This window comes from Malurus melanocephalus, unplaced genomic scaffold (genome assembly GCF_030028575.1).
Source record: "Malurus melanocephalus ecotype Western Australia unplaced genomic scaffold, MMel_1.1 scaffold_322, whole genome shotgun sequence".
In the NCBI taxonomy this organism is placed as follows: Eukaryota; Metazoa; Chordata; class Aves; order Passeriformes; family Maluridae; genus Malurus; species Malurus melanocephalus.
The window spans coordinates 697,408-712,524 of record NW_026623554.1 but is presented as its reverse complement, the minus strand read 5'-3'; the positions used below and the strand labels follow the sequence as shown (position 1 = coordinate 712,524).

The 15,117-nt window shown below is 41.8% G+C and overlaps 1 protein-coding gene across 1 annotated transcript in view; it reads right to left on the bottom strand.

The window, feature by feature from the left end:
* The window catches only part of GUCY2F (guanylate cyclase 2F, retinal), a 36,163-nt gene that overhangs the window by 1,141 nt on the left and 19,905 nt on the right, over window positions 1-15,117 (bottom strand). The window contains exons 14-17 of the mRNA XM_057377730.1: window positions 14,863-15,037; window positions 9,886-9,984; window positions 8,492-8,586; window positions 7,362-7,447 (exon numbers count right to left, since the gene is read on the bottom strand). Coding sequence (XP_057233713.1) covers window positions 7,362-7,447; window positions 8,492-8,586; window positions 9,886-9,984; window positions 14,863-15,037 — 455 coding nt within the window. The remainder of the gene's footprint in view (window positions 1-7,361; window positions 7,448-8,491; window positions 8,587-9,885; window positions 9,985-14,862; window positions 15,038-15,117) is intronic.

Below are 15,117 nucleotides of genomic sequence, written 5' to 3'. Positions count from 1 at the left end.
TTATACAGCTAAAGGTCAGCAGAGAGCAGTACAGATTGTGCTAAGATTCACACACAATGGGTCCCTCCATAAATACAGCCCCTAAAAATCACACTGGGGTGAGAATCTCACTCCTGAGAAATTCACACTGAATTCTGACTGACTTACACGGGCTCTAAGTCTACAAAGTGAGACCAATGCACAAGTCCTCTGGAGTCACTGTCTTCTCTGTGAGACAGTTCTCTGCTGTATTTTGAAGTTAAAGAGAGAAATCCCTCCCTCTTTACCAGAAACACTGTAAGATGCTATGGGTGGGATTCATCTGCCTGAGGATATTGTCCAGCAGTATTTGAGATGCCATGGTTTATTCCACATGGTTTTCAGCTATTCTTTTACCTACCAGCCTTACACAAGTGCTTTTGACAGACATGGTGCTCTGGGCTGAATCCCTCTTGCATGAGTGAGTTAGAAAGCCCATGTTAAGGTCACAGATCCTATCACAGGACAAAGGATAAGGGTCATCAGTGACAGCCAAGAAGTTTATCTTCAGGTAACTGGAGGTGCACTCTGGTGTTCATTGTGCTTGAGTATTTTTATCAAGAACCATTTTAACTGAGTATTTTTATCAAGATCCAGTCAGAACCACCACTTCTCTTTGAAATCAGGAATCCACCAAGGACAGCAGAGTCCACTCTTTCAAGGTTAAAGGATTGACTCCTGGGCATGAGGAKGAGTCTTGACCTTCCTCTAGACTCCAGGCCAAATGAATACTCCAAAATACATAATTACTCCAAGATGGGGATCCCTATCATACTGCAGCAAGAACCCTGTGGGATTGTTAGCAGTTTATGGCAGTTTATGGCAGTTTATGGCCCCAGACTAATAGGATCATAAATTGGGTGAACGGGCTATAGATCACTGCATCTGACAACCTTGTATAGTGTTCCTTTATTGCTATCAAGGAAAAACAAGGTTATTGGCAGCACAGTCCCTTTCATCACAAACATCTCAGATAGATTAGCTGGAAACATCACTAAACCACCAAGCAGGCATGTGGGAGTAAGTGGTTGTTGAGGACTTCCTGCACACAAGAAGGATRGAACTAGGACCATTGGAAAGATCCAGGTGTGAATGTCTTACTGATATTTCAKCTATTTCCYRTGGATTGAGCCAAGCTGGCTAATGRGGACCTTCTGTTCTCCACAATACAYTGCTGGTCAGTCTTAMTTCAGYGTGGAACTCTCTGTCTGGGGGTGACATATGCACTAAATAYTTATGTATGRRTATATGTGCAGATTTTGGCAAGCAGGGCTAACCCAAGTGTGGGATCCTCTTTGGCCTTGGAGGATTAGCTGGCACTTCCAAGTGTCAATCAGCAGTGTGCCTTGGAGCTGGTATTTAGCAGCAGGTGTTCACATATGRCAGTTCCTATGCAGGTCTCCACAGATTGTGTCCTATATATAAACAGTTTTGTTTATTTCATTTTTTAGATGAAGATTTTCTGCTCCTAGGTGCTYGATAGGGAGAACTTCAGACAAAAATTTAAGTATCTCTTAAGGGAGATAAACGAGCCTGGTGACACACCCTGAATCTTTAAAAGATGTGTCTGGGAAAGAGAAACACATCCAAAAGCTACATGCTTGGTTTTATCCTTGTGAGAAAATTGGATGGCACTTTAACCTTCATAGTAGTCTATCAGCCTGAATGGTGTTATCTTGGGGGTTTGTAACCAGCCTATATCTAGGCACTCTGGGCTTTCAGCCACTTTCTCCTTTCTTAGGGAAGTGGAAATGAAATACACATTAGTCCAGAGGAGCTGAGCRGAAGTATTATTTCTGTTTTCAGCAATATTATTTAAAAACCCCACTGATCTATCATTTTCAGGGGACACCACACACTTTCATTTGTGACTCTGCATCCTCCTATTCCAGCCTTGCTCTGATAACACCTACTTGATCCGGTCATGCTGTCATATTCCATGTGACTTCTGAATTCCACCCAAACCATAAATCCATTATCTCTTGTACCTGTAGGTGCCATAAAGATGAATATCAGAGCTGCATCCTGTTTCTGTCATGGGATATGGAATTACACATCTGGGCAGGAGATGTACATTACACAAAAGCAACAATAGGCAGTTTGGATTTTTCCAGGCTTGAAGTCCAGTTTTATCTCTGTGTTTACCATGCACTGGGCTCTTCCTGACCCAGTGAACATCAGCATGGAGTGGACTGATAATACACTGCAGGTAAACACAGTTAAAGTATGTGTCTCTCAGGAATGAATATGATACTAGGTCATAAATTCACTAAGAAATYACCCAACAAGGCTACTACTGTCTTCAAAGAGCTTTGCTGCTGTTCCAAGAACGTTTCAGATGAGACATGTTAGAATAATAACACATATTTAAAAAAAATAAAAAGTAAGCAAACAAGGAATAAAAAGGAGAAAAAAAATAGAAGGAAAGGGGAGGGAGTGGGGAGGAAAGGACACTAAACCCAGCAAAATGCAGACAATAACACACAAGCAGACACTAAACAGCAGAGCTACATGGGGACTGTCCTACAGCTACTACCTCGGATCTAGGCCCTTTTGCCAAGGAGTTTTTCAGCTTTCCTCCTTTTGAACTCTGCAATTTCTTCCGGGAGTAACCCATGAGCTCTATACCTGCAGTGAACAGGTAGGCCATTAGAGAAAGAACCAGTTCAGTTTCAGCTGAAATAAAGAACAGACTGTAATGGAGACTGAGGGAAAGGTAAGTGTCTTCTGGTGAGAAAAAGGAAAACGTGTATGGGTCCTGGTACTCTCTTTATTTATTGTTCTCTTGTACCACTTGACTTACTAGAAAGGATGAGGTCAGCTAATTAAATTTTAAGTGTCCAGAGAGCTCTTGGCACTGTTAGGCACTTCTGCCAGGACAAGATGAATGACTTTGTTGATTGAAGAGTACAAACTACATCTCTATCATGGCTGTTTCCAGAATTTATTAGATAAGATGAMTCCTGGGAGAACGAATCCACTGATCCTTTCCCTCATTCATTAAAGGAAAGAAAAGAAGAAAACAACTGTGAAGATCTTGTCTTTGGTTAGTTCAGTTCTTCCCTCAGTGCCTTTTGGTCTTCCAGTGGTGTTGATTTCAGAAGCTCTCAGCTCGCTAAGCTGTGGGCACATTTCCTAGTGGAAATCTTATTTAACTGTCCCTAGAGAAAGCCAGTTGTCTCTGAAAGCTGAACACAAATTTAACAGCCCTTCCCAAGGGAGATCAGAGTCAAGTTTCAGCTCTTTTGTCAATTCTGCTCTGCAAATGGAAATGCCTAGCCAAGTTGTCCTCCCATGCCTTATCCAAATCCTCAGCTCTGGGAACATATTTTGTCTTTTTTAGAAATATTGATCCCTGTTTATAAACTTCCTCACGAGTGATGGAGCCTTTAGGGCTGGGTCCCAAGGACAGGGAAGCYAGGAGGATATAATCCTGATGGGTTCAGTGAGGAATGACTTCTTCTGGGAATCTACAACTCAGGTGAGATTTAGATCCCTGATATTTTTTTATCTGCATATTTCAGCCACACATGGGTGAGAGGGAGGGGTTTGTTCTTTGAGCACACCCAGCAGGACTTCACTCACAGGGGAGTGGAGGAGGTTGCTGCCTGTGCCTGCACAATAGTGCAGGGGTTTGTGACCTACCAAAGGTGAAGGTCTGACCAGGGTATTTGGGGACTGAGCAGGTATTAGACTTCCTGAAGTCCACCTCCAGCCACTGCTCACACAAGTGTCAAATAATTGTTTGGTAATGACTTGACTTTCACCCACGGCCAAAGAGCAAGAAGATCCAGTGTAAACAGAATGCACTAATGTCTGAGCAACTGGAAGGGTCTGGTCCTGAATCATCTATCCCAGCCTCAGGCAAAACCCTTCCTTTTGGAGACAGCTGTTATTTTTCCAAGGTCCTCTCTTCCCATCACCTAATTTCCAAAGCCAGCAGGAGAAAATCTATGAAGTTCTGACTTTGCTTCCTTTATGAACACTGCATATAGGATTTCTTGCTGTTAGCACCAATTCTGTAATATTCCAGTCAATTCTCCCAGAAACTTCGGYTTGCTCAGAAGAGCTTGTTTAAATATAAAAGCTGGAGCAACCACATCACAAGTCAAACAATCTTGTTCAAAGTGAGATGAGTCATCAACTTCCATTCCCTTTCTCATCCACCATCAGATTTCAGAGAATTTTTTTTCTTTTTTGCTGTCATTATGACACAGCCATGATCACAATACTTCCTTGTCTTCATTTTGCTGTTGTATTAGGGGGTCAGAAATAATTTGAAAAGAAGGGATTGTGTGTGAAGCAAAAAGTATCTGCCCTGACACTGTGTGATTAAGCCTATGAACCAGAGAATGCTTTGATTTCCCTGAACAGCTCTGTTAAATGTTATATAAAGTTTATTTAGGAAATATTTTTATGCTATTGTATAATGCCAGTTATGGAAGGACAACAAGAGTTTTYCACTGCTGTTTGGTCCACAAGCTCTTTTATTTCTGATTTAAAAGTGCATTTGAAGGACTTCTAATAGAAGCACAAGGGGAATTGCTTTCACTCTTCTCCTCAGAAAGACATATCAGCAGCAACAGCAACACTAGAGACTATGGATCCTACCAGGGTGCTCCAACASAGACAAAGCAATGAGAACTTTGTACTGTGTAGAAGAAAAAACCCTTGTTTCCTAATGGGTGCCTYTTTCCTGGCCCATAAAATAGTGTTTTTCATTTGGGGTTGGGAGATGGATTCTYTGAGCATCCTTCGCTCTTTCTCACCCATTTATCTTCAAGCAAGGGTCTCAGTGCTTCCTCGAGGACTGACCCTCAGGCATGAGAGGATGAGAAAGCTCCAAATCTTTCACCTGTTCCTGGCTGCATTTTTAATTTTCAGTCTCACATCCATGTTGCACTTACCACTGTGAATGGTAGTGGGCTAATGACCTAATGACCTTTCTGGACTTAAGACTTACTGCATTARTTCATACTAGGTAAGGGATCTGGGTTTATGTTAAAAATAGAAAACTTCATATGTTCCCAACCTAGGCACTGGGTTGATGGTTAAAATCCTTTGAGAGAATTGACAATCTGTATATTTGTATTATTTTTTTCCCTCAGGTTAACTTTACACAACTGATTTCAAGGAAAAGTTTCTGAATAAAACTTACTGCTGGGATAGAGGACTTCTGATGCTTTCAAACACTGTATTTAGTACCTGAGCAAAGAATTTCTGAACCAGGATGGTAAAAGTTGGAAATTCAGAAGACCAAGAATGTCACTCCTGTCCTTGGAATGGCAAATGAAAATCATCCTGGCTCTTGGTTTTGTTCTGGTTTAGGGTTTTCTTGCTTGTTTGTTTTTCTTTCTAAATTTCATTAGCCACTGAATTTTTCCTATTGTTGGATATTTTTTTCAGTGCTTTGCAAAAGGCAACTGAGATTTAGCCCACATCAGACTTGTGYCTGCTAGTTTTACATAACCTCATACCTCTCAGCATGGCCACCAGAGCTGCCCATCTGTAGATCTTTAGGCCACCCAAGTCACAAAATAAACCATGAGATACAAACAAGTGCTCATAGACCTCAGGGTAAGGAAACACCTAAGTAGAAGATAAGTTGCCTCAGGACAGGGTGAAAAGGTGAGTAGAAGAGGAATTCATTCAGTATTTCTTTTTTTCAGCTCTACAAATGAGGAAATCCCTAAGGAATTACATGAGGCAGTGACTTGAAACCACCATRCTGGCCAACAAGAGGGAAACAACTTTCAACCTTTTGGTTTTGTGCCAAAACCTGAACCATCAAGATAAGGCTGGAAAACAGGACATAATACCTGATACCCATCTGGTAACTGCACATCCTATGCATGAGGCAGTTCTCCAAATATTTGTTTTGCTTGAATATCCAGTTCCTTCTTTCTGTCACCGGACATTTGTCTTCTATGCGGTACAAGTTTCAGTTTGACCCTTCACTAGGACAAATTCCTAGTGGTTTTTTTTTTTTAACTTTTGTGTAATTTTACTTTTTTCCTTTGCTTTCTGTCACAATAACTCAGCTGCTGTATGATCTATGGGGACAGAGATGAGCAAAAGAACAGTGAAGATCTGGGCCTTGCAAGACTAGAAGATCACTTCCCTCTCYTCAGGGATACAGGTGGACTCTTCAGAGGTTACACATGGATGCTAAAGATCCTCTGATCCTGCGGAAATGGGGAAAATTTTTACTCCTCTCATTGTCTGTCTGGACCTGATTAATTTCCTGGCATTTACCATCTGTTTTTAGGAACAGCTCAGCCCTGCATAAGTCTGACTTTGGCTCACATGACCACAGGATCTCYGAGAATGGGAGGAAGAACCTCAACAGCCAACAGAGGCTTTAATCATGACTTTCAGATAGTAAAACCAGGATGAGAAGAATCTACTCTMAAAGCAGAAGTCTTAGTACTTCCTCAGTTGCATGGGAAGCCAGCCCACCTTGCTAAGATAGCAGAATTACTCCAAGTTTCATATTCCCCATGAATAACAATGCATGATTTGTGTCAACATGTATTACTCAATAGCTCATTTCTATCAAGTATTAAACAAAATAAAACACCTTCAAGCCTAAAAAATATTGTCTCTCAAACTTATCTTCCAGTAAACTTGTATTTTGCACCCTGATTAACACCCAAATAACTTCAAAATGGTATCCCAAAATACTGTAATTTCCACMCTACTCCAGAAAAGCTCTGGGATGGCTCTGAAGACTGACCTGTGTGCTCTGCCCAAGTAGTTGACCACTATTTGCAGAGGGAGATTAAATAAGTCTTTATTTACTAAGAGGGAATGAGGCCATAAACAGAGCAAGGTTGATCAGGAGAAGCTGCATTAAAACAGACTTTCTTTGCTGTCATTGATCTCTGAGGTAGTCACTGTAGGACCCCAACAAAGCAGGCACCTTCCAAGGGCCAATCAAATCAGACCCTGATGGAAGGAGAGAAAAATCTGAGTGTCTCCCATACACTGATGACACCAGAGACCTGAAAGTGCCCCTACCCATGCTTCTCCTATGTGCACACAGAGTAGGAAGGCGATTCAGGAAAGAACTCCCTGGTGTGCAATCTCCAAGCGAGTATAAGGGAGAAGCAGCAAGTTTCCATGGCATTTCTTGGGAACTGGGAATAAAGAGGGGTGTTGAAGAAACCACATCACTTCTGAGTCCCAGTATCATGSCTGAACATGTAAGTCACCTGAGGAAAATGATGTAGACTTTGCAAACAGATAACCTGGAAAGACAGATATTCAGCTTGTCCAAAAAAGAAGAGCTCAAAAAAAGACCTTTTAATGAATGCATTGAACAGTGGTGAAGTCACACTTACCCTGGCTTTATTTCAGGAGGTTTAGGTAAGGGCTTCAGAAAGCCTTTTTTGCCAACCAGCCAATATGTTTCTTCCACTCCTTTACCCTGAAAAAAACCCCAAAAATTCAGATAAAAAGCAACTTTCTGAATGCCCTCTGCTTGATACGTAACGTCCTCACTAGAGTTCTCTGGTTTCATACATATTCAGAGACAGACCATGCCTGGAAATCTTGGGCTGTCCTTCAGAATAGCTCAGAGATTATTTGAATTTCATTTCCCTAGAAGAGGATATTMATTATCCTTGTTCCAACTGGCATTTACAAATGACCCTCCTTGATCTGGATCATTGAAACTACACAGCTGAACAGAAATAGGAAACGACAGGAGCACTAATCACTTTGTTTGGCAGCAATAGCATTATTAATTGGGAGATTTTACAACTCTTTCTGAACTGAGTATCAGATTAATAACTTCCTCTCCCACTWGTGATGATTTAGCTTTTAAGGTGTGATGCATCTGATGAACTGTAGGCATCTATATGAGACTCAATCACCCTTGACTGAAGAAGGGGAGGAAAGCAGRCATTCATTTTCCCATAAACTAGACCTGAAAGTACTTCAGGTTAATAATTTTCTAAAGGGCCAATTTATCTCYACCAACTATGTAAAGGTTTCTTTCTGTTGACTAATCCTGGAATAATTACCTCAGATCTCCACTTGCAGACATATGAACTTGGATGATTCCACTTWTCATGCAAGATTGTTGAGGGACTTGAGGACAAATTCAGACCTTTTATTCTAGGTATTTAGGGCAAGCAAAGCTCCTACTTCTTTCTACTGACTATGTAAGGGTAGAAAAAACTGAATCATTTAGTATCGTCTTGTTTGGACACTGAAAATAGCAGCTTCTTTCAAGGGCGGATTAAACAGACTAATATATAAATAATCATATCCAGAACATACAGCTGATTGCTCGGTCCCACAGTCTCTCAATAACCACCTCATGTTTTGAAATAACTGAAAGGGACAATTTTGGAAGGATTCAGATGAAGATTGGTGTATGAAGGCCAAAAAAAGAGGTTTAATATTAAAATTCCTTAAGCAAGAAGACTCCCCTGTGAAGCATTTCACACAGCCCTGGCCTTCTTACCCTCAGCTCTGTTTTTCCCCTGGGTATGATTTCATAGCCTTCATTCAGATTGCGAAGYGTCTCCACTGTACTTTGGCTGACATGAATTCTGTAAGCTGGGAACAGAAAGCAGAGCAGCTGGATCATTGTACTGCACACACACTGTGAGTTCCCCACTGCTTCACCCTGAGAAGGAAAAGTGCTCCAAAGCAGGAGTGTGGCTGTGTGGTGCTTCTCTACATAAGGTTTAATGCTGATTGATGGATTCTTCCAGAAAGGGCTGCAAAGAGCCCAGGGGGAGGGGAGATCTGCTCTGGGGGCTGCCTGGAGAAAGACACCAAACACACTCARTGTAGAAGTCCAGCCCTTAATAAAGATGGTAAGTGGTTTTCCAGTATCATTGTCAGCTGGATTGCTGTTTTATCTATTGCCACAGTATAACCTGGGAATGAGAAAGAAATGAAAAATAGCCCACTGTCCTGCTCCAGACACCCAACATAATTTGAAAGCTGGGATGAAGAGCAGAGAGGTGGAGTTCGTAAGGGAACATAAAAAAATGTGGCCATGTATCTAGATCTGCCTGGATTTACAGTAATTGCTTCCACTCAGAGCTGCCATTTRGTCTATGAACAAAAAGGGCAAAGGTGGAGAACTTTATTGAATTCCCATCTCCCCCAGATTGTTTTACAGCCATTGCTGCAACTCATTGAAATTTGTTATTGTTCTGCTGGTGTGGACAATCCAGGCAATGTTTCTAAAACATTTTTTTCCAAAATAGTTTTCTTTGTTGATTTTTTTTTGTTGAGCTTTTATTTCAATTGTATGAATCACATTCCTTTCCCCTTTGAAGGAAGGGACATGAGCTGATTAATTTTTTTCTRTAAAAATAAGAAAGAAGAACATCAGTTTGAAGATGTACAGGAAGATCTGACAGCTATGAGCTACATTTCCTAAGAGAATAACCAACAGTTTACTAATTATCTACATGCATTTCTATTAATGTGTAAAAATGYTCTCGTATCTGGAGTGCTCCCGCTKCCTCCAGTCTCAGTGGGACTTTATTTGATCAAGGGGATGATGGAAGCAGTGTCCACATGTGCTTCAACCCTTGCTTTGTACTGGTCATGGCAAGTAAATGCATTATTTTACTGTGCAAGAACACCTCTGAATTCAGGGTTCTTAGCACTGAGTGAAAGCAAGATCCAAACCATACTGGAGAAAAGTAGCGCAAGATTCATGTAGGTTTTTTTTTTTTTGGGGGGGGGATTTGAGTCAGAGGACTGCAGGTAAGGCAGGGTTGGAAGGCAGGATCTATAAGGGCTGACCGACAATGGCAACACTGGTGCCCTCTCCATCAGGCTGCTCTGAGTTGTGTCATTTGCCTTGCCCCTCCTCTGGCTGTCCCAAATACTCACGCAATCCCGTGGACTCCATTCGTGACGCCGTGTTGACTGTGTCCCCAAAGAGGCAGTAGCGGGGCATGGTCAGCCCCACCACCCCTGCCACGCACGGCCCTGAAAGACACGGCAGCTCTGTAACCCGCCTGGTCCTGCACAAATCGCTGGCCAACACATCTCATCTGCTCCTCTGACATTCAAAAAACCCCTTGGGAATACAGGAGGAGGTTTTCTAAAGATCCCAGCAGTCTTGGGGCTTGCTACAAGCAGTCAAAAGTTAAGCATTGCTTTGGGTTGCACTCTGGTGTTTTATGTCTGAGTAAGGTCGTGTGTGGTAGGCCCTCAGYTCACCATCATCTGGGAGAAATTTGTTCAGAGTTCATGGAAACTCAAGGACTATCATGACCTCATTTTAAAAAGGCCTTTTTTTTTTTCTGTGTGAGAAAACTAAAGTTCAGATCCTGTGGCATGCTCTGTATCCCACTGAAACAAGATTAAAAGTCAGCCTTGGAAGTACAGAGGTGCTGGCAGCACTCTGGACCACCCTGAGTCCCTCCTTGGAAAAGAAGACATTATTAGCTTGCCTGTCTAGTCAAGACCTGTTTTTTTTTTTTTTCTTTCTTTCTCATTCTTTTGCAATATCCATTCACTTCCTAAGTAGCTTCCAAAGAATCACTGCCAAGTTGTCAGGGAGAGGTATGTGTGCAGGATCCACATGAACATCCACAGACTGAGAGATAAAAGCACAGAGCCAAACAGCACAGACAATTTTCATCTGGGGCATTTGGCTTAGTTAATGTTTAGACTGCACTCTGAAAGAGGAGATGCTAAATTTCATTGCCCACATTAGAAAATATCGAGCCTGCAAAAAAAAAAAAAAAAAATTAAAACAAAAAACAACCAATGTAATGCAGTGTGAGGCTTCCTGCAGAGAAAAGACAGGACTCTCTGAATTTTCCATCAGATGCATTTATGAGACACGCCTTTTCAGGATTTGTCTGCCTTTTGAATGTTGTGATCCTTCTGAATTAAGATTTAGAATAACTGATATCTAGGAAATCTTTTTCCATGCAAGATTACAAGAAACTTGAACACTGTACATCATCAACAGTACCTGAAATGATGCTCTAGATAAGGGGCTTCATAGTATAAAAAGGTTATAGGTTAGAATGTTGGTTTTAAAACAGTAATAATAATAATTATAACCTAATTTAGAAGTGATCAGTTACTTCATACAGTGTAAAATACAGTGTAATTTTATGGTGATCTCAGCCTTATTAACAAAAATTGATTCTTCATATAGTTTTCAGATACACCTTAAGGACAATGAAACTTCATCACTGAAAGCTGTGGTGAACTTTGCAAGAGCCTTCTTGCTGTGAACTCTGAAAATTTGTTGCCCAAAGTTGTCAGATTTTAATATACTTCATGAGGAYGCAAACTGAAAGGTAAGACATATTTTAACTACTGCCTGATGAAGCATTGCTTGATAAAAGGTTTTTAAAAAGAGAGACAAAGAATGGTTCATACAAAAAGTGTTGCAAGGACATGAACACAATGGATCAAACTGGATTAAACACAGCAGGCAGAAACTGCTGGAGATCATGAAAACCYGATTTAAAAGGGTTTTCTTTTTCCMAGSTGTCAATGTATGYTGGACAAAAYACTATTCCTCAGAATTTCTTAYAAGTTAATTCCCATCCTTATCAGTACTCTGATTTGTTTCAAGCTTTTCAGGAGAGGAACTATATCCACTACAGGAAGTCAGGTTTTCACCTATAGGCACTCCTACAGCACAACTGTGAAGGCACAGTCAATAGTCTGGGCCTAGGACCTTATGGTTCCCAATTGGTCTTTATTATGTGCATGCTAATGTGAAATATGCACAAAAAAGGTCTTGCTGAAGCTTTCTTAATTCATGCTTTCCCTGAAAAAACAAAACATCATCTCTCTTCTTTTTGTGGTGACAGAATGACAACAGCAGTCACAAATCTCAGTAACAACCAAAGTGCCTTCTGTAATAGGTGTTTCAAGGACACAAAAAGGTGGTTCCTGTGAAAAAACGAGCCCTCACTGAGGAGGATTTGAATTCCATTGGTTACAGCATGGTGCTAATAACACCAGGGTGATGGGTTTGATCCCTGTATGGGCCATTCACTCGAGAGCTGGACTCCATGATCCTTGYGGGTCCCTTCCAACTCAGAATATTCTGTGATTCTGTGGTTCCATTTTAAGAAGCACAAATAAAGGCAGCTGGCCTTCTACTGTAGTCAGTGGAGACCAAGTCAATTTGTCAACTGAGCCATAAGAAGTTGTCCTCTCCTGCACTGAGCAGCTCTACAGGGTTCACTTACATGTCCTCCTAAAAATCCTGGAAACGCCTTCATGTGGGTGCCTGAATTAAGGTTCTCTACTCAGTCAGTACAATCATYCAGCTATTTTTGCAAAGCTCAAAATGTAGGAGAGGCAAGATTTTTAGGGAAAGGTACCATCTTTCTAAAGTACTGCTTTTAGACCTGTCCTGATGCAGACAGTTCTTGGTTCAAAACCAAACCTACCATATAAGCATTCCCCAAATTACACATTCTCGGTGTTGAAAGCATCCAAGACTTAATTCATCACTGCCCTCACCTCCTGTGTGTGTGTTCCCCCTTTTCCAAACAGMTTCAGCAAAAGGCTAAGAGAAACTTCCAGTGGTAAATCTCCCACAGTAACAAGTCTCAGAAGAAACGAGGCACTTTTTGATGTGGTCCTTATGGCCTGGTTGTTTAATTACACAGGTTCACAGGTTTGCTTTGAAATGTCTCTGCCAGGGCTTGCAAGGGTCAATTACTGAGAGGCTCTGGCTAAGACAYTGCAACAACCATCAGCAGTGCTGCAGTGTTTAAGGGTCAGGAGCAAAGTGCAGGGCTGACTGCCAGAGAGCCTGGCTTAATAACAAATCTTCTTCAGCCTCCGTGGAAACGTTTATCTTCTCACTGCTGCTCTCACTGACTGTCCTGCCCCAGCCCAGACAGGGACAGTGGGAAACTGCTGAGTCAGCTGATTTGTCCTGGGCCTGCAGTGAAGTCGAGAGAGGACAGCCAAGATTCCAGGAGGAGTTTAAAGTAGGGGAGAAAGTGCAGACCAAACACYGGTCTTCTTGCTCTCTGCCTTACCCATGCATTGCCCCAAGTGGGCACGGGCCAGCAGAAGTTCCCAGAGGTGCAGCTTTCCCTTGAAACAGGGTTGAAAAGATGTGGGCAGCCTATGCCCAAATGGCATTTACTGCTGTTTCTGAGAGGGCATTCATGAGCTTTTTTTGGCACCAGTTTCTGGAGAGCAGTTGAAGCTCATGGCTGGGGTCACACCCTTTCTCCCTCCTTTCCCGTAAAAGTGAAAGTGTCAAGTGTGTCAAGGAGTGCCAAGCTCTCCTCCCCCCCAAGAGCTTCCCCAATGCTTTCATGATSCTGATGATTCCCTCTTCATGCCTCTTTCCTCAAGAGAAACAGGGTCTAGGGTTAATCAAACTCTGCTGTCTGCTCAGTGGCTCAGAGAGCTGGTTTGCTTTGGAACATGGGTTTGTGGCTGCTCCCATGACAGCATAATGCTGCCAGATCTGTGCAAAACAAATCTGCTGAGTCCTCCTCCCTCTTCCTCTCACACCCAATGCAATAGTTCATAGCAACTCTGCTTTCCAGATATCCATAGTTCATAAAAACAACAAAAAAAAATCGTTACTATCCCCGGTAGACATCACCTAGGGACAGTATTTTTGGCTGACTGAATGAGAGATACATTGTAGAACTGCTGTCAACAGGCAGCAGCAGATGTTGCACACTGAATTCCTCTATTTCCATGYTGAAAAAGTGCTGCTGGTGCTCCAGAGGCTCCTGCTCTGGGCAACACAACCTGGGTGTCATCTAATTTCTGACAGATTATAAAACACACAGCGCTCCTACAACTATTCCTTAAAACTTCACACTTCTGTGAAGGGTCAGCTAAGGCTCACRAACTTCAAAGAAAAAAGTAAGGAGATGTGTTTTCAGAGACAAACACAAAAGAGGAKCTTATAAGGTCAAGGAAATATGAAATAATGATTTTTACTCTGCTCAAGTCATAGCTCTGTTCTTGGGATATTCTGGGTGAGATAATTCCTTTACTATGCTTCTGTCTCCCGACATGCACACCAGGGACAAGGATATTGACATCTGCAAAATACTTGCATACCAAAGCTGCAAAAATTATTACATTACAGATGCATATGAGTATTCTCAGATAAGCAGAAGGATAAAACCCCTTGTAATATTGGGCCAGACTCCTGGACATTCTCAGTCATTGTTTGCCTTCCCATAATGGACAACACCTGACACTTTAGAGGAAGAGGCAGAAAGTYGGGTGACAAACAGCTGGGAAAAATCGATAAATGATTGACTAAAAAATGTGTAAAATTATAAAGGGATATAAGTATAAAAGGAACTCCCTCCTTTCTTTTTAAACAAGCCAGTTTTCTGCTGATTGAATACATTATGACTTCTACATCAGAGATAATGTTCTCTTTATAACATTACTCCTCCTTAAGAGCTGTATCACATTTTTCCTCCAGTGTACTCTACTTGTAATAGATCTCTCCAACTTTCTTATMCTCTCACTTCATATGCCAGTGTTTCTGAGCTTTTTCATTTCAGAACAGAGTTACAAAGGCATCACTGGACGTCTTGATATCCCACCTCTGAAGGTCCTATGGCACATCAAAGAGCTATCCATACAGTGAAAGCCTGGTGACTGCACGTTGCAGTTCCTGGTTGGACAGAATACACCATCTCTCCTTGAAATTATACTAAGCCACTTTCCTCCACAAACCCTCTCTGAGTTTTGCTTTTCCATTTTAACACCCTTGTTGATATGGAATATTTTAAAATATCTTGTAAGGGTGGTTTTTGGGGCACAGGGAAGAAGAAAGCAGTTGAGAAGGAGTTTTCTGATGTTCGGGTGCAGGCGGGTGCTGCTGCCTACCTGTGTGCAGCCCAATTCGTATCCTGAGGGGAATGTCTGGCATGTGCCTCATTTTGAATGTTCCCACCGCGCTGAGGATGTCCAGGGACATGTTGGCTATTTCAGCTGCATGCTTGTTTCCATTCCGTTTTGGGAGCCCTGAAGCAACCATGTAGGCATCACCGATTGTCTCCACCTAGCAAATACCATCGCATTAGGAAATCAATGTATTAATCAAAAAAACAGATGGAAAGGAAACACAGAATAAAATTACTC